A 19,340-nucleotide genomic window follows, 5' to 3' on the forward strand; every position below is an offset into this window, starting at 1 on the left:
AGAAAGTGCAGGTTTCCCTGTGCTTTGTTTTCACTGAACAGTTCTCTGCAGGGAAGGCTGGCTTTTGTGACCAGGACATCTGTCCAGTGGGAATAGGGCTAAACCCACATTTGCTCTTGCTCTGGAGCACTTCCTCCCCTGCCCTCTGCTTTTTCTTGGCCTATGGACAATGGGAATAGGCTGTCCTTTCACACCCTACCATCTGGATTTTGGAAACAGAGGGAGGGTCACACTTTTCAGTCAGCCTTCACGACCGTGCCAAGTGGTGTTCTCCGCTTGACTGTGTGGGAGACGCTCCTTCCTTCTCACTAAGTCGGAGGCCAGTTCTACTATCTCAGTATTGCCACTCCCCCAGAATTTAAAAAATCACGTGCCAGACCCCATAAAATCATGAGGTTTTAAAAAATGATTTGGGGCTTTTTTTCTTGCCTTCTGGTGTTGGAGCCATGGAGTTCAAATTATGTTTCTCTGCTTCCATTAGGTCTAGAGGCTTTATTTTTTTTAAATAAAACCCTAAGATTCACAAGTAATCACATGATTCCAGCAGCTGGAGCTTTAAGATAAAACACTTAATAATAAAAGAAACTCTTCTTTCTCCACGGCCGAGAAGACAGTATCTCTTCTTTTCTCCCTTTAATGGATACCAGAGGAAAATCAATTTATCGTTAAATTCTGATGTAACAGTCTTTCCAACCACCTGAACTCAGAGGTTCTCAGGGTGTTCCATGGTATGAACCCTGTCATTTGAGGGGGTTGCTTATGAACACTTCCCCTCCCATTTGGGACTGCATAACATCTCTTTCCTCCTTACATGGCAGGTAGCTAGGCTGGCTGCTCCTCCTCCTTTTCTAGTGCCTTTGATAGACACCCAGTCTCTTTTAAGTAAAGATGAGCCTGGACACCTGTAAATGCCGTTGGAAGCCAGGTAGAGGAGCCAGCACCATGTGACCAGACATCTCTGTAGACCACCATCAAGTTTTCTGTAGGCCAACCATGGACGAAATCTATAGACTTTGTCTGCTGGTACTGATTCCTAGCTTGCGATTGCTGTTTTGCCATTACATCTTTGATATTAAATGTCGTATTATGAGTGGAGGATATATGTTCACAGCAGTGCTTTCCACAGAAAAAGCATGCTAGCCCTCACTCCAATCTGTATGATTCCAGCCTTACCATCGTGTAGGCACCCTAATCTGGAATTCCCAAGGGCTTGTTTATACAGGGACACTTAAGAAAATTAATCCAAACAGACTAAGGCTATGTCTATGCTACAGAGCCTACGTTGGCATAGAAGGAAGGACAGAAGGAATTTTTCTGCTGCTGTGGGAACACAAACTCCCCGAATAAATTTAACTCTGTCAACAGAAGCAGCCTTCTACCAGCACAGCTGAGCTGGCATAAATTTAAAGACCAAAAGGTGTGAATTCAAAGCAGATTATTTTTTTGTGCCCCTCTGAGGACATGCTCGTTCAGAATTAAAATGATTTTAATTTAGTTTAACTTAATTCCCTTTGGAAGGCTGAATTGAGGTCACTTTAATTTTGAATGAGTGTGTTCACACGGGGTTTAATGCAGTTTAATTGATCCCCTTTGAATTCACACCATTAGTTAATTTGGATTAATTTTGTTGAGTGTTCCCATGTAGCCAAACCTTAAGAGAAACTCTTGCCTGGATGCCGTGAAGACCTCACTCAGCATTTGTGGGAGAGGGAAAGACAGTCTGGGGGAAATGTCACTGATTTTTCTTATAAAGGTTGGCTAGAAAAAAGAGAGAATTAAAAAGAAACATCCAGTTAGTGTTTAGATACAGGGCAGCTAGTTCATGAGCTTTTCACTTCTGGGTCAACTGGAAATGATGGAAAGGTGATAACACCTGTGGCTGTTCAGTGAAATTAGTTGATGGGTCTCAGGTCAAATGCTAGTAGACAGGTTTCCTCACCAGAAATGTCTGTCACAATTGGTATTAATTGATCCTCTAGCTGACATAGAGACCAAAGCCTGGCCTTCCGGGGGCACAATAGCAGGCAGCATGTAGGAAAAGTGCCTACCACGTCATCTTTGTTGGGCCTGTTTGGATAGAAGATTCCATCTGGCATTATCCACACCAGAAAATTGCCACAATTTTTAAAAAACAAACAAACAAACAAAACCCAATTCAACTATTGAATTGCAAACCTCATTTTCACTTATGGCAAACACCAGTTTGGTTTTGTGAACTACATCTTTTTTTTTAATATGGAGATAGGTATATCTCATCCAACTGGAAGGGACCTTGAAAGGTCATCGAGTCCAGTCCCCTGCCTTCAAGGCAGGACCAAGCACTTCCCCCCCCCTTTTTTGCCCCAGATCCCTAAGTGGCCCCCTCAAGGATTGAGCTCACAACCCTGGGTTTAGCAGGCCAATGCTCAACCACTGAGCTATCCCTCTGCCCATGGTATGTCAGCTTAGTAGTTACATTTTATCGCTTACATGCTTGCCAGTCCTAAAAAAGCATCAAAATGCAGCCCACTGTGGACAGGATGTAATCAGTATGATTTCTGGAGCTCGAGAAAGAGATTGGCCAGATAATTAGAACAGTTTGTTTGTCTTAGGTGGGCAAAACTCTATTAATGCTTTTTTAATCAAGTGCAGAGAGCAGGTTCTGACTTTTCTGTCCACTTCAAACATCAATTCTTGTGGCTTATCACGGTGAGTTTTGGCAGGGCAAGCTCTTGAAGGTTTTCTGTGCAGTTCAGTCAGATTTTGTAGTTGTCTAGAACAGAAATTAAATTGCATAGACATCTTCCTAGTGGAGAAAAATCTTGAAGAGTTGAGATCCCTCATTCAGTTCTAAAGATCCAGTTAATTTATTGCCAGCCAACAAAACCATGTGAGCTCACTTCCTTACTGCCAGCATTGCTGGTATCAGCTCACTCCCATCCAGTTGTGGGTGAACATGGGATAGGGTTATTAATCACTGTCACTGGCTGTAATTAGAGCAGCTATCATGAAATCAACATCACTTTTAGTGAAGAGTTGTTAGCAGAATCATGATCTCCGCTTAGCAGAACTGGATAGTGTTTGTCAGCACCCATATACCATAAATTAAACGGGATACTTGTTTTCCTTTGCACCTTATTTGTGGCTCTAGTCTCCCACAACCGCTTCTTGAGGACGTACGCTTAGTTTGCCTCCTGGTTCCTTACCGCGAGTGCTTTGGAGAGGGAGCTCTCTGGGGCTATAAGGAATCCGTGGACTTTTCCTGAGAATAAAAAGATGATTTTACTTGGACTTACCTGAACATTGCCTTTCTTGTCAAAGGAAGGTTCACAACAAATACTTGGGAATTCCTGCTTCCCAATCCTATGCATAGACCACGAGACCATTCTTGGCTACAAAACAGCTACACAACTAGGAATGTTTATTAATATTTATTTGTATTGTGGGAGTATTTAAGAGCCATAGACTGAGAGCTTCATGGCGCTTAGGTGCTCTGCAAATGCAGAGCAGAGAGATTCCAGTCTAAGTAAATCTCCTACAGTCAAACAAGTGCTTTGTTATCACCTTAAATCTTTTTTCTCTTTTTTTTTTTTCTTTTCTTTTTTTTTAAATCACTTGTACATGCTTCCAGCTGATTACTCAGAATGGCAGGCCATTTGTCCTATGCAGCACACATTCATGAAGACAGAAGACAGTGGTCCTTGCCACAATGTTGTGTCTGGGTGGAAAATGTTTTTCTGCTCTCTCTCTTGTGTGTTAAAATCATTTTGATTCTTTCACACCTGGATTTGCTCTACTGAGTCTGCCCTTTTTTGGGTCATTTAGGGATGCAAATTAGCTTAATTGGCAAATGCGTTGTTCAGATCACCCGGGGCAGAAATAACTTGCTAGTAAGCCAGGTAAGGCACCCGCCTTCCTTTTGTTGTTGGCAGACACTTCAGCACCGGTTCAGGTCATCCAGCTCTGAGAAGATTTCAGGACTTGGAGAGAGATTATTTTATTTTTTAATTTGTGCCATAGGACAGAATTCTTCAAATTACATCAAACAACAAAAATACAGGAGGGTCGAGGAAGCTTTTTATTAACTGTGCAAAAAATATGTGAAAATCAAATGGAAAAAGAAGAACTCTGCTTCCTATAATGCTCTAGATCTAAGGATCACAGTGTGCTTTGCAAGCATTTATGAACCGAGTCTGCAAAGGTCACTGTTTCCTCAGTTACTCATGGTAGAATTTGTTTTCCTTTCTTTAAAAAAACAAACCAAACCCCTAGGAAATAACATTAAGGCTGCAAATTCAAGCACTTGAAAGTTAGAAAATGCCAGACTCAAGCGTGCCTGTAACACTTTGACATGGCCCTCTTCTGTGTATGCATGAGATAGTCTTTCATTTATAGATATACATGCATACTGTTTTCCCCACAGAATCCCTGCCTCCTTCAGTGTACAGGATGAACTGTGCTCTGTGAATGATTCTGGGTTTGTATTGAATGAGGCTGTGGTCTGTAGACCTCTTATCTCCTTCACTGTAGAAATTCGAAGGTGTGTAACGTCAGGGACAGGAGACTGTAAGAAGAGGCAGAATGATCTTGCGGTTAAGTCATTTGAGCTCAGTTCTGCCACTGGCTCTGCCACAAGACGTTCAGTCTATCAAGCAGTTTGCTGCGGAATTACGCCACAGAGTACCAGCGTCCCAGACATAGACTTGAGAAAATTGATAGACCAGACAATGAGCCATGATGGGTCCTTTCCCCTGGAAGTTATTAAATTACTTGTGTAACTTCAGTGATTCATTGGGTATGAAGTTGCTTGTGTCTTCAGTCTGCTGCATGAAATTGGTGACACGGACTTGGTGTTTTGTCTCTTACGACTTGTGCAGGAATGATTAGCTCTTCGCATTGGTCACAAAAATCAGCTTCTTTTCACAAATGCAGTTATTGCTCTCTGTTGGGATTGCAGTTGCTTTGATCTCTATGCCTATAACTTGATACAACTGTGTTTTTTTTGTTCTTTTTAAAGAGCATTCCCCAGTTGATGTCGGCCATTTCAGAATCCTAGACACCATCTTAATGCTTTTTGCTTTTGTTCTTGTTGTTCTGGTAAATTTAAAGGCTGTGGACAAAATTTGCTTCTGATAATAGGTTTAGAGGAGCTTGATAGGGAATAATTCTGCATTGGAAAGAGAGTCTAGTAGTCAAACCTTTATCCAGCTGTAGCTTATATGAGAGTCAGTCGGGGGACCACTTTCTTCAGCATGTACCTTGAGCTGTAACCTGTCTATGATCATAATAGTGTGCTTTTTCAAGTCTTTCTTGAAAAAGTGAATTAATTAAATAGCTTATTGCAGTAGCTTAAAAGGCAGCTAGTTATTAATGGCCATCTGATTCTCCCCCCTCATCCCCCGCCCTCCAAAAAAAGATTGTGTTCCTGAAATTAAACTGATGAGCTGAAAATGCATCGCAGAGCAATAGGGGTGCAATAATTTGAGTGCAGGGGAAGGTGCATTGCATGAGGTTGTGTGTAATAGTGTTATATTTTTTCCCCTTTAGATAACTTTTGCAACAGGATGGCTGAGCAACGTCAGGATTTCAATATGATGGAAGACCATTCAATGAGCCAAGCTAAGCAGATCCCATCAGGTGAGCCTTATCAGGTGGGGGTAGTCATGGGAGAAGGGGAGGACCTTCCCCCACAGGCAGGTTATTTTCTCTGTAGGGAAATGAGGATGACACAGCTGGGAGATCTCAGTACAAGGAGACTGAGGTGAGATTGCTCATAGAGTTGATACCTGGGAATATGTGGTTCAATTAAAGGTTAGTCTAAAGTCTAGGAAAGGAGACTGTTTTGTGAATTACTTAGGTGCCGAGACATCCTCATGCAGTAAATGAGCTTCTTTGTTTTCTGGGAGATAAACATAAGATACATTCAGATACTTTATAGCTCAAACCGAAGTTTGGGGTTTGGGCTTGGTGAGGGAATAGCTGGGTGAGATCCTATCCCCCTGTTATGCTGGAGGCCAGACTTGATCATAATCATCCCCATCTGCCTTGTGCTCTTTTTCCCATTCAAAGGTAGGTATCAAAAGAAGAAAAAACACTTGAGTCGGTAGAGCGTGTGAAATCTTTAAAAGGCTGTAGAATCTAGCTCGGGGTAGGCAACCTATGGCACATGAGCTGATTTTCAGTGGCAGTCACGCTGCCCGGTCCGGGGGGCTTTAATTTTAAATGACGTTTCTTAAACATTTAAAAAACCTTATTTACTTTACATACAACAATAGTTTAGTTATATATTATAGAAAGAGATCTTCTAAAAAAGTTGAAATGCGTGACTGGCACGTGAAACCTTAAATTAGAGTGAATAAATGAAGAGTCGGCACACCGCTTCCATAAGGTTGCCAACCCCTGATCTAGCTGCTCATAGAAAAAAAGGTAAAGGCTGCTTGGGGATTGAAAGGAGGTGAAACAGGCTTTTCTCAAGTCCAGTATAGAAGGGACCAGGGTGATGGATTTTTTATATTTTAAATGTAGATTAATGGCTTCTTTCATAGACTGAGGCACAGGACTGAGATTTCCCGTCCCTCCATGTAGCACCTCAAATCCTCTCTAATGTACTAGTTCTCTTTGTTCATACTTAGACTCATGTCCATGGATGTGTAGATGAACTACCTCCTGTTCTGACACTGGCTTCCTTTTACCGCCTCTAAACGTGGTTATAAACCCTTTTGCCCTTTACAGGGTTCAGAAAATTAAAAAGTCGCTAGGGCAGATCTCTCAAACTTGTATCTACCCCGTTTATGCATGATGGCAGCCATCTTTTCACCTGTTGGTTGCTGGAAAGGTTCAGGAGTCTCTGGATAATCACTTAGAGATATTGGGACAGAGGCATTTGGGGCAGGATGAGGACTGGAGCATTGATTGTTTTAAGTGAGCTGGCAGGAATGCCGAGGGCGCACTCTGAGCATTTAGGTGGGTCTGTTGCAGACAGAGGTGGATGAGCTGGTTTAAGTTAAAACAAGAATCTCCTTGCCCCTGGAAGTGAACTCCGACCCATTCTGCAGGTGTGAAATGACTTCCCAGGTGATGTCCTCAACCCATGGCCCATCAAATGGGCCCCGCCTTTACCTTCAAGAGACCCCACACCCAGCCACAGCTTGGTGCTGATCGTTGTCATGATAATTGAATGGTCAGTGGAGCCTAGTAAAGAGGGTGCCTGAGATGCTGAACCCCACTTTTGCCCATACAGAAGGGGAGGAAGGTTTTAGGCTTCTTCTGTCTCTGCCTCTATTCCCTCCACTCTCCAAAAAAACTACTCTGCTTACCAGAGAGGAAGAGGGAGGGGGCTTCTGCTGACATGTAAACATGTGAGGAGGTAGAGGTTGGGATAGGAAGGGAAGGCCTGGTCACAGCGAGCCTCGGGGAGGGGGGGTGAGAGAGAGAGAGAGAGAGAGACTGGGGTCCCCTTTCCAGGCAAGACTGGCCCTGGTAGAAGTTTTGGATATTTTAATGCATCTCATTGACAAAACTGCACTCACGTGCCCCTCCAGTCTCTAGGCTGAAGCTGGCACCTCATTTAGAGAGTGGAACTTATGACTTTTTGTCCTTTCGATCTGAGCTGCTGTGGCAAGAGAACCATTTTACAATGGCTTTCAGTGGGCTAAAGGATATAATCCCCCTGGGTGTGCAAAGGATCAGGTAGAACTTTTCTCAGAGCCGTTTAAACTAGGAGCTCTTGCTGTCGTCTTGTGAAGACTGGAAGAGCAGTTTCCCCATTGTGTAGTGAGTGGTGTTTCCCTGAATGCTCTGCTTCATCTCTCTGGGGAGGATGATGCTAAGAGAAAAACATTGCAAAGTCGAGAGACGTCTTTTACAAATAGACCCTTGGCTTGCATTGGGGTCCAGGGCTCTGGGACGTCACCTAAGCAAGTGCTAATGGCAGGTCTGGATATTGTAGGGTGCTGTTCCCAGGGGCCTCTGTTCATGTGTTGGAAATTGGCACATTTCTGATGTTAGTAGCATGCACGTGAATGGCGTCATTTATTGGTGTATCTCAGAGAGCTTTACAGACATGATGTGACGAATCCTCACCCCCTGCTGTGAAATGAGTATTATCTCTCATGGTGTGAGGAGACTGAGGTACAGGGAGGATAAATGCAGGCACAGACCTCGGAGGTCACACGGTGACTCATGGCAGGAAGAGAATCATCAATCATGAATGCCAGCCCCCTTGCTCTAACCACTAATCCCTACTCTCCCATCTCGACCTGGGAACAGCCCTCGACTGCCAGGCTTCTGCCACTCTGCTCTAGCCACTTGTGCCTCCCCGTGTGTTTTTATGAACATTTACTGAGGAAAGGATGGACTACAGTATGTGTCAGATACAGTGGATGTCTGACCTCACCAAAAATCAGATCCAGAGAGGATTTCCCCTGTCCTCTAGGCATACCCAATAACAGCCAATGGGTTCTTCTTCTTTTGTCACAGCCGAATTTGCTGTCTCCGTTCCTTCACTTTGCCCACCCCAGCCCTCCTCCTTCTCCCTTACTGCCTGATCCTTGAAGTAGATAGGCTCATCTCTTTCCCTCCCCCCGCCACTCCCCAACCTCCTGCATACTGCCTGGCCTGTGTCGCCTTCTCCCTGCCTCCTGTCATCTCATTAATACACAGATTCTCCCTATTTCCCCTGGAATCATTTGTCGCTTTCCTAGTGACTGTGGTTGCCATAATGCAGCAGCATTCATTTGCATTCTGTATTCACGAGTCAGCTCAATTGATGGTAATGCTTCCCAAAGGTGCTGCCAGCAGACAGCTTCCTTCTCTTGGGTAGCGAGCCAGGACAACTGAGGGAAAAGCTGGGAATGTGGAGAAGTGGGGAAGTTTTCTCCAAAAGAGCTCCTCTCGCCCCGTGTTTTAGGCCTACATTTTCACGAAGTCTTTTCCCACGTATTTAACAATCCGGCTCACACACCTGTGTAGTCATGGGGACTCAATACTCCATTAATGTGGAGCAACATAGTTCTGTCTTATATCTACCTCAGGTCCAGTTTGCATCAGGCAAATGAGGTTCCTATGTTATGGACCGAGCCTGTAGCATATTCCAAGGACTGTTCTCCCTTTCAGGGCCAGGCGCCTCAAGGTTGGCCCTCTTATCCAGTCAAATCAGCAGCCTTCTGTCAATGCCATAGTTTCAATTCTCATGCACCAGAGTCCAAGAGACTTTGCTTGTGTTAGCTTGATAAAATACTTCGTAAATCAGTTTTTCCAGTTCTTGTTGTTTTATTTGCTGGAACTCCTTGGAAAGAGTGTCCCTGTCCTTTTTGCTTGTAACCCAGGCTCATCATCATAATCCATATGGAGCACTGAAGAATTCCTTGCAAGTGCTTTCCCTCTTATTCATGTTTTTAAATCAATGCAACAGAAGAAAATAAGCTGTTAGTTCAGCAGACTGCTCTGAGAGGCCGTCTGTGCTGCACTAGAAACATCAGTGTGAACTACAGTGACTCATTCAGATTGATGTAATCCGAAATCTGTGGTCTCCAAGGAAAGGTTTTATTTATTGATTGATTGATTGATTGAGCTTTGCTGTTTCTAGATGTGCTCTGCATTGGATTGGTTGCTCAGCAGATTTTGCTTTTGGCTTTTTTTTCGGTGCTCTTGCTGAATCTGTAATGGCACTTTAACACTCTCTGTGAACATCGTACTATAATTGCCAGCTACAGCCATCTAGCTTTTCCAATAAGGAAATGGGGATGGGAGAGGTTAACAGAAGAGCCTGCTAGATGTAGCCAAAGATCTGTTCTGAGTGCTCAATGTATGTTTTCCAGGCTATCCCTTGCAGATACCAGTTGACGATGGATCGGATGAGCCCATTTCCGAGACCTCTGATGCTAAGAGCACCCCGACTATGGAAGGTGGGAGCTTTTTGTCATACTGCTTTTAAACAGTAATGGCTGGTGCTGTTTCTAAGCATTCCTTAGAGATGCGCCAGGCCATTTTCTGAAGGGGGGGTTCCTGAAGAGGCATGGCTGTCTTGTGTCTCTGTGCTGCCAGATAAATGCTCTTTGTTAGTTTGATAATCACGGAGGAGAATTGCCCACACAGACAGCCTTGGAGGATCAATTCCAGTTCCATTTTCTACTCCAAGGATTGCATTCTGAAATCAGCGTGCCCGTTGATGGCTGCTGAGTGTAGCCCATCCTGAGAGGGTAATTACCTCCACCGAGTAGTGTCTGCAACTCCCTATTAATGTTAATGGGCGCTAGCCAGCCTCCAGAAGCTATTAGTAAATCGCTCACAAGGCAACACAGATTCTAACGTAGACACGCAGGCTCCAAAAAAATCATTAGGAAAAATGTCTGAGCGTCCTTGTCGCCTTTCCCTGGTAAATGACCCTGTAGCCTGCCAGGAAGAGTTAGATTTACATCAAGCCAACAAGTGTTCTCCGTTTCCAATAGATACAGAAATGTCAAGAATTGGACAAGAAACCAAGCAGTGTTCCAAGATGTCACACATCAGCTTGGAGTCTAGGCATTCGGTCCAAATCACCTCTCAGGCTAACAAAACCTGGGTTCATATTAGAACTTTTGGTTGCAAGATGTCTCCTCTACTCCCAACGGAAGTTTGGTGCCAAAAGACCTTTAAAAATCTGGCCCGCAGTCTTTAATATCCTACAGACATTTAAAGATTGCAGCATCAGTGGTGGTGGGGAAGCCTGCAGAGATCTTTCAACTTGAAATTCTATTTATGGGAGGCTGCTTGGTCGAGTTCCTAGAGCGTAGGACTGAGCCATGAGACCTGGCTTTTAATACTGATTCTGCCAGTGACTTTAGCAAATCACTTAGTTTCCTGTCTGTAAAATAGGATAATATACTTCAAAAGGTGGGCATAGATTTTTGAGGTCTTTGGATGGGAGGAGCTATACAAAGTTGCAAAATATTATTCATTACATAAGTTTCCTGCAGTTTATAGAGATTATTGTTTATCTTTTTACTAGACCTTGACTTGTTCAGCAGGGGCGCCATTTCAGATTTTGGTGGTGGGGGGAACAACTTTAACCGTGATTTCTGGGGCTACGTAGGCACTTGAAAACTCTAGTTTTTGGCAGATAACTTGGCAATTAGCTGACAGGAGCCCTGTACCTAATTCCTTTATAAAAGAAAGAGAATTAAATAAATATTAGGCCCACTCAGCTCTAATAAAAACACGTTCTGACATCTTGTGGCAAGTCACTTAAGGGACACTGGTTAGGTTTAAAATGTTAATGTATATTCTTGCTTTATTATTAACTTTGTGGAGAGAGAAACCCCATCAGGACTCCTGGGTTCTATTTCAGCTCTGGGAGGAGAGCAGGGTCCTAGTGGGTTACAGCAGGGAGCAGATACACCTGGGTTCTATATAAGAACATCAGAATGGCCATACTGGGTTTAGACCAAAGGTCCAGCTAGCCCAGTGTCCTGTCTTCCAACAGTGGTCAACGCCAGGTGCCCCAGAGGGAGTGAACAAAACAGGCAATCATCAAGTTGCCCCGTTGCCCACTCCCAGCTTCTGGCAAACAGAAGTGAGGGACATGCAGAACGGGGTGTTGGATCCCTGCCCACCCTGGCTAATAGCCATTGCTGGACCTATCCTCCATGAATTTATCTAGTTCTTATTGGAACCTGTTATAGTTTGGGCCTTCACAGCATCCCCTGGCAAAGAGCTCTGCAGGTTGTCTGTAAAGAAATACTTTTTATTGTTTTGTTTTAAATCTGCTGTCTATTACCTTAATTTGGTGACCTCAAGTTCTTGTGTTATGAGAGAGAAAAAATATCATTTCCTTGTTCAATTTTTCCACGCCATTCATGATTTTATAGTCCTCTGTCATATCCCCCGAGTTGTCTCTTTTCCAAGCTGAAAAGTCCCAGTCTTTTAAATCTCTCCTTATACAGAAGGTATTCTGTACCCCCAATCATTTCTGTTGCCCTTCTCTGTATCTTTTCCAAATCTAATATATCTTTTTTGAGATGGGGTGACCACATCTGCACAAACTATTCAGTATGTTGGCGTATCATGGATTTATATAGAGGCAATATGATATTTTTTTATTATTATCGATCCCTTTCCTAATGATTCCCAGTACTCTGTTTGCTTTTCTAATTGCCACTGCACATTTGAGAAGTTGTCTTCGGAGAACTCCAAGATCTCTCTATTGGTAGGTTCAGCTAATTTAGACCCCATCACTTCTTATGTATAGTTGGGATTCTGTTTTGCCAAGTGCATTACTTTGCATTTATCAACATTGAATTTCTTCTGCCATTTTGTTGCTCAGTCACTCAGTTTTGTGAGGTCTCTTTCTTTTTAGCTCTTCGCAATCTGCTTGGGACTTAAATATCTTGAGTAATTTTATAAATTTTACCTCCTCACTGTGTACCCCTTTTTCCAGATCATTTATGAATATGTTGAACAGCAGTTGGCCCAGTACAGACCCTTGAGGGACATCACTGTTTACCTCTCTCCATTCTCACCTTTAATTCCTACCCTTTGTTTCCTATTTTTTAATTGAAGTGCATGCACAGTCCTTTCAGGATCATCTAACAATCCTTAATTTACTTTAATGATAAGCCTTTTGTTATCTTAATCACTCTGCCTCTGTTTATAAACAAACACTCTGCCCCAGGCTGTGCTGCTCCCAGCTTCTGAACTCATCACATATCACACTCAAGCTGTTGCAGTTAAGAGATCTGTCTGGGGCTAGGGTGAGTAGACCTCCTCTACCAAACTCGGGGGTGGGAGGCTAGAGCTCTCCCCTGCCCCCCCTAAATGGCGCCCCTATTGTTCAGCCTGAACATTAGCAATCCCATAGTGCATGCTTCTGAAGGGCAAGAGTTTGCACCAAAGTACTTGGCCAAAATATTCCCCTTATCCTCCTATGTGGTGCCCTCTATTCCAGAAGTAGCTGCAATTCATTGGTGTGTTTGCTCCTTTGTACACATGCCAGGCCATACAATTTGGTATCTGTCAGAATGACAGCACATGGTTATATGTAAAATAAAATAGAGACATGTGAAATAAAACCTAATATGCTGATGTGGCATAATGCACAGGTCGGGTGGATGGTGTGTCTCCTGAGTTACTATATTGCCACATGTTTTACAGAGGACCTAATTTAGAAATGTTCTAGAGATGGACTAATATTTGTAATTGGTGGCATTTGTATTCCTCTGCTTGTAATGCCCAGCTACCGTGCATGCACCTATCCCAAGCCTTGGAAGGAGAGGAAAATACTAATTTTCTTAGTTTGTAAGCTTTGTCTAACAGAAGCTTTATTCTGAACTGGACTGTTGTACTTTTAAATGCGGATGTCTAGTGATGGGCCACAGCTGTGCTCCATTGGAAATGGGAACTGCCAGCACTCCATTATGATAAAACTCTAATTCTCAGCATATGTGGTTCAAGAGACTGGCCCGTAAAATTCTGGCTGGTCCAGGACTGGATATTGCAATCCTGTGCATCAGGACAGTGTTGTCATAAGGCGGAAAACCTCATTTGGTGGGGGGAAAGAGACTCCAGAGGTTTGCCGTGTGAGGAAAGTCCCAGCAGGGATGAATTAGTGAGGTGTTTAATGAAAGATGCATGTATGTTATAATAAACATCCTGACTGTGAGCTGTTGTCACCAGCTGAGCTCTGAGCATCACCTCTGTGCAGGTAGCATTGCTGAATGTGCAAACCAGGCATTCTCTGCCTTCCTGTTCTGGCCATGTTTTAAAAAGACAGTGCTGGTAGCCAAACTATTTTATTTTTTGGATGGGTAAGTAAGTAATACATGGAGATATGCAGCTTGTGTGACAAAGGAGGTGATGGATGTACAGCGTGCCTAACAGATGGTCTCTCTGTGTGTGCATGCGCTGTGCTTGCACTTTTGTTTCCCATGACAAGTATGAATTTCATCCTGCTCAGGCGATGGGAAGGAAACCTGGTGAGCATTGAGGATGGTTTCCCTTCTGTGATACATCCTTCAGTGTGTGTGTGTGTGTGTGTGTGTGTATATATATATATATATTTTTTTTTTGTTTAAAAGCACTGACCTCCGAAGGGGATTTGTTTCAGTCAGACTGTGTGAAAGCTGCTTTGTTTTTCAGATGCCACAGCGCTCTTAGTGGAGGAGAGAGCACATGAGGATCGGATTGCAGCTCGGCAGCATGTGGAGATACCTGAAGGAACCACAGGTGAGGCCTCTGCACACCTTCTGGTGAATGAGGAAAGAGTTTCGAAATGTGGCTAGCAGGGTTGGCAGTTTCCCGGGAAAAACTAGTTTAGCGCAGCGTGCTGTAAATACTGGTTTAAACCAGGAAACCGGGAAAATGGTTGCATCGATGTCCAGCAAGTTCAGCAAGCATAGAACGAATCTTTTCAAACTTTGGATACAGCCGTTCCAAACTGAATAATCTATCCCCTGTTTCCAAGTTGGTCTTCTGCTACAGAATGCTGCCTGGTCAAATGGACCTGGACTGGTAGGTGGCAACTGCATGTTTCTGCATGTTTCTGATTGCTTAATGCTTCAAGCCTGCAACTCTGCATTATTGTCACTTTCATATAATCAAATGATTTCGATTTAAACAGTATTGAAAACCAAAATAACCAACCCAAATGTACAGACATTCTGATGCTCAGTATTATGATGACGTATATTGATATTACGACCAGTGCAGTTTTGCTTTTTATTTGTACAGTCCTAAATTCATCTCAGATTTAACACCTTGTGATCACAATTTGCATACGTAACTAAAACTCAGCGTAATGTGGTGTGCATTGACGAAAGAGTTTTTAAAATAGTCTTAGTTTAAAGTATTTTCTAAGTAGTATTTCCCAGGGTGCTAAAAGCCATGATTTTACCTGGTGAAAAACCACCTCTGTTAAATACCATACCATCCCTGGTGGCTGGACAGTCTTAGTCGATGCTTATAGAGCTGGAATAGGCACTGGAGTTGCAACTTAGTAGTAAAACTACAAACATCTTATAGGCATGAATAGATTCCAATAATAAGCACACACAGGTTTGCTGCTTTACCTTCTCCTACTTGAAAATCCAAACTGGTCAGGTCTATCTCTTGTTTCCATCCCAGAGAGCAGCAGGATCTTTGGGGAAGATGCTGCAACCTTTTCTCCTCTCCTAGCTCAATAGCATCATCTTCTTTTGTGCGGCACACCCATGAGTTCTGAAGGAACTCATAGATGAAGTGGATGAGCTGGTAACAAAAGGATGCAGTCTCTCATTTAATCGGTGACTATACCTGAGAATTGGTGGGGAGCCCCTGAAGGCACTAGGTTTGATCCTTGGAGTTGCAGACTAGTGAGCTTTACTTTGGTACCAGGTAAACTGGTTGAAAGGTGATTAAAAATAGAATTTATAAAAAACTTAGAGAAACACAGGAGAGAAGCAACCCAGCATGGCTGCTATAGCAGAAAAGCATGCTTTTCTAGTCTACTAGAATTCTCTGAATGTCAGCAAAGTAGAAGATGGACATAGTTTATTTGAACTGTCGAAATGCCTTTGTCAAAGGTCCTGTCTGCAGGCTTGACATGAGATGAGAGGTTAAAGTTCTGTCACGAGTCCAGAATTAGTGAAACGTCCCCCCCTGTCCTCCTCCCCCCCCAAAAAACCAATAAATGGTTGGTTTTCAACATTGTAGAAGCTTAACGGGTTGCCACCAGGTTGTGTGTTAGGACTGATGTGTAATATAGTAACCATCGGGGAAAGGGGGGTGAGTAGTGAGCGGGCAACATTTTAAAGGGCTCAGAATTAAGTTGGTTAGTCAAGACTGAAAGAAGACTGAGCTAATCAAGTTAAGTGAATGGGCATCATGGAATGACAAATGGAATTCAGTACTGATAAATGGAAGGCAGTGCACCTCTGAAAATATAGGTCGAACTGTCCCCTGCTGTTACTGGGTTCTAAGCTAATTGTAGCTCTTCAGGAAACAGACCTAGGCATCATTCTGGACAGCATAAACCTCTGCTCAGCATGCAGCAGGAGGGCAAAAAGTAAACAAGGTGTTATTTTTTGAGTATTTGTCCACATGGATCCCACTCTAGGTGCTCAGACACCACATGAATGAGAGATTGGATTCTTTTGGTCAGCAGTGCCCTTTGGGGCCACGTATGTACCCTGCATGATAGAATCATAGGAGTGGAAGGGACCTCAGGAGGTCATCTAATCCAGTCCCCTGCACTCATGGCAGGACTAAGTAGCATCTAGACCATCCTTGACAGGTGTTTGTCTAACCTGCTCTTAAAAATCTCTGATGATGGAGATTCTGTAATCTCCCTAGCAAATTTATTGCAGTGCTTAACTACCCTGACAGTTAGGAAGTTTTTCCTGATGTCCAACATAAACCTCCCTAGCTGCAATTTAAGCCCATTGCTTCTTGTCCTAGCCTCAGAGGTTAAGGAGAACAATTTTTCTCCCTCCTCCTTGTAACAACCGTTTATGTACTTGAAAACGGTTACCATGTCTCCTCTGTCTTCTTCTCCGGGCTAAACAAGCCCAATTTGTTCAATCTTTCCTCATAGGTCATTTTTCTAGAACTTTAATCATTTTTGTTGTTCTTCTCTGGACTTTCTCCAATTTGTCCACATCTTTCCTGATATGTGGGGCCTAGAACTGGACACACTACTCCAGTTGAGGTCTAATCAGTGCAAAGTAGAGCGGAAAAATTACTTCTCATGTCTTGCTTACAACAGTCCTGCTAATACATCCCAGAATGTTGTTTGCTTTTTTATTTTTATATTTTTTGCAACAGTGTTACACTGTTGAATCATACTTAGCTTGTGATCTACTGTGACTCCCAAATCCCTTTCTGCAATACTCTTTCCCAAACACTCATTTCCCATTTTGTGTATGTGCATCTGATTGTTCCTTCCGAAGTGGAGTACTTTGCATTTATACTTACTGAATTTCATCCTGTTTACTTCAGAGGATTTCTGATGCTGTACCCTGCGTCCCCCAGCGGCCTCAAAACCACCTCTCAGTTCCTTTCTGTTGCCTGGGGTAGTGAGATGACACTTAGCAGTGTCTGCCAGCTACCCCATAGCTCTCAGCTTTTAGCATTGGGTTAGTGTTAGAATTAGTCTGAGCTTCGTTATAATTAGCCTGTGGGCAGTAATAAAGAATTAGATATTTTTGTGGCTGATAACATCCACCCTTGAAACTGAAAAAGGGATATACATTCTCATGCTAACCTTCCTTAATTGCCCACAAGAGTTTCGTGCACTTGTCTCTGAAGTATCTGCTACTGGTCTCTGTCATCCAAGATACTGGCTAGGAGAAGCTCTGCTCTGATGTAGTAAGGCAGTCCCTCAACTGCAGTTCAAAGATAACTGCCTTCAGGTCAGGCATGGCACTTCCATTAGGCGGTCACCTAGGGCGCCAGGATTCGGGGGGCGGCATTTTGTGTGCTCCCCAGGGACGCACGGGAAATTCCGGTTCCGCTCCCGTCGCGCCGCCAAAAAAGGACCTTCTGCCAACGTGCTGCGGAAAACAGCGGAAGGCAATTGAGCAGTTCAATGACTGGTGCTGTTGACTGCGGCATTTCGGCGGAGGGTCCTTCTTCGGCGGCGTGATGGGAGCGGAACCAGAAGCTCCCGTGTGCCCTGTGGGGAGCACACAAAATGCCGTCCCCCCCCCCCGAATCCTGCCTAGGGCAGCAGAAACCCTGGCACCACTCCTGCTTCAGGTATATTATAGTACTGTTTTTATAATGCATTCAGGCTGATGGACAGGAAGGAAGCAAATTTGTTTTTCATGGCAGCCATTTAAATTTAACTGTTGTAATTTTCCCCCCCTTTATTTGACTGTGAATCAGCTGAGGAAGCAGGTGTGGGAGCTACTCCTAACCTTGAGGATCAAGCTGCAGGAGATGGTGCTCAAGGTCAGTGGAATATTTGCTGCTCGGAAATAGTAAAATCCAGTTGGGACCCAAAACAGAGATAGCAGTTGCCAGTGGGTTGGGATTTTTCTTCTGCAATGCTCCCCTTCCTTGCTATACACCCAACTATCCAGTTCTCCCTGCCGCTGCCTGTCTCTAGCCAGGTATGGTCAAGATGCTTGAAGTATCCCCTCCACTTTTTCATTTTTGGGGGACACCACAACTTTTCATCCATTGCCCTTCTTCTCTGGATGGTCACAGCCTGAGTCCTTGTCCTCTGTCTGGAATAGCAGACAGTTGAGTATCCTCTGAGCTATGGAAGGAGGAATCAACTTGCAAAATACACATAGAGAGGACAATATGGGTCAGCCAACGGGAGATGCTCACGATCTGAATACTGACTCCTTCATTCCCAATCACCTTTTGCAATATACCTCAATGTCACTGTTCTGTGGAATGAGGCACGTAGGTTTATTTTGAACCTTGCAGTGCTGACCCTGAGGCAGTGGGTTATCTAACTTTATAATCATCACATCCAATTTTTTTTACTTGAATTGTGATAAAAATAATACCCACTGGAGGTCTGGTTGGCACATTATTCTCAAACTAGTCTCATTATGTACTTTGACGTATTGAGAGTAGTCTCTTCTAGCTTCTGTTACACAGACTGTAATAAAGCTAGCCGCTGTGCAGTGTGTGGGCATCTGCTTAACCGAGCTAAAAAATTATCCCTTTAATAGGGGGAGCTACATCGGGTGATTTTGACTATGCTGACTTCAGACATAACTGAAAACTTCACGGTGGGATTTTCAAAAGCGTCCAGTGGGAGTAGAGGAGGCTAATGCTCAGAATGTTTTTGAAAATTCCACCCCAGTCTAATGAAACTGCAAGTGCAGAAAGCTGAACATGTTGTAGATGGTTTTCATGATCACGCTCGCCATCATGTGCCATTTACATAATGCTTGGTTTTTCAAGCTGAGTAAATCCCATTTTGCAAGATCTTTTTCTTGGGGGCATATACATGACATGAATTTCTTCATCTGTTTGGTGTATATCCTTCCTGCTCCATGCCTGCTGCTACTCTCTAAATTGCACACAACTTGTCCGCCTGAGAGAAGTACTTTCAAACTTAGTGATGTTTAAAAAGTAAATATTTGTTCCTGTATCTTTTCAACCCAGGACAGAGTTCACATCTTCAGCTTCCATGTAAATATGAGTTTGGTTATTCTTATCCTACTCCCTAGCAGAAGTTTGCCCATAACTCTATCACAGAATCATCATGCAAGTCTTTGTGATTGGCAGTTCTTATGTGTAAGTGAACACAGCTTAGAATAGCAGAGGGTTCTGTAGGTGTAGCTTGAGGTCATTAGCAGAGATGTGATGGGAGCGTTGCATGATATCTGCCCAGCTCTGGCCATTTCTCTGTTCTCACCAGATGTTTAAACTTTCCCACCCTGTGCTCA

At 43.5% G+C, this 19,340-nt stretch overlaps 2 protein-coding genes across 49 annotated transcripts in view; one reads left to right on the top strand and one right to left on the bottom strand.

Annotated features, from left to right (window-relative positions):
* The window catches only part of SLC25A39 (solute carrier family 25 member 39), a 154,164-nt gene that overhangs the window by 85,970 nt on the left and 48,854 nt on the right, over positions 1-19,340 (bottom strand). The window lies entirely within an intron of this gene.
* The window catches only part of MAPT (microtubule associated protein tau), a 111,748-nt gene that overhangs the window by 57,402 nt on the left and 35,006 nt on the right, over positions 1-19,340 (top strand). For 26 of the 48 annotated variants that reach the window (XM_075059672.1, XM_075059680.1, XM_075059690.1 and 23 more), the window contains exons 2-5: positions 5,527-5,616; positions 9,798-9,884; positions 14,092-14,178; positions 17,815-17,880. In XM_075059672.1, coding sequence (XP_074915773.1) covers positions 5,544-5,616; positions 9,798-9,884; positions 14,092-14,178; positions 17,815-17,880 — 313 coding nt within the window. In that variant the 5' untranslated portion in view covers positions 5,527-5,543. Of the gene's footprint in view, positions 1-829; positions 1,024-5,526; positions 5,617-9,797; positions 9,885-14,091; positions 14,179-17,814; positions 17,881-19,340 lie in introns of those variants that run through there. The other 22 variants (XM_075059688.1, XM_075059693.1, XM_075059667.1 and 19 more) reach the window with 5 other exon arrangements.

This window comes from Chelonoidis abingdonii, chromosome 21 (genome assembly GCF_003597395.2).
Source record: "Chelonoidis abingdonii isolate Lonesome George chromosome 21, CheloAbing_2.0, whole genome shotgun sequence".
NCBI lineage: Eukaryota > Metazoa > Chordata > Testudines > Testudinidae > Chelonoidis > Chelonoidis abingdonii.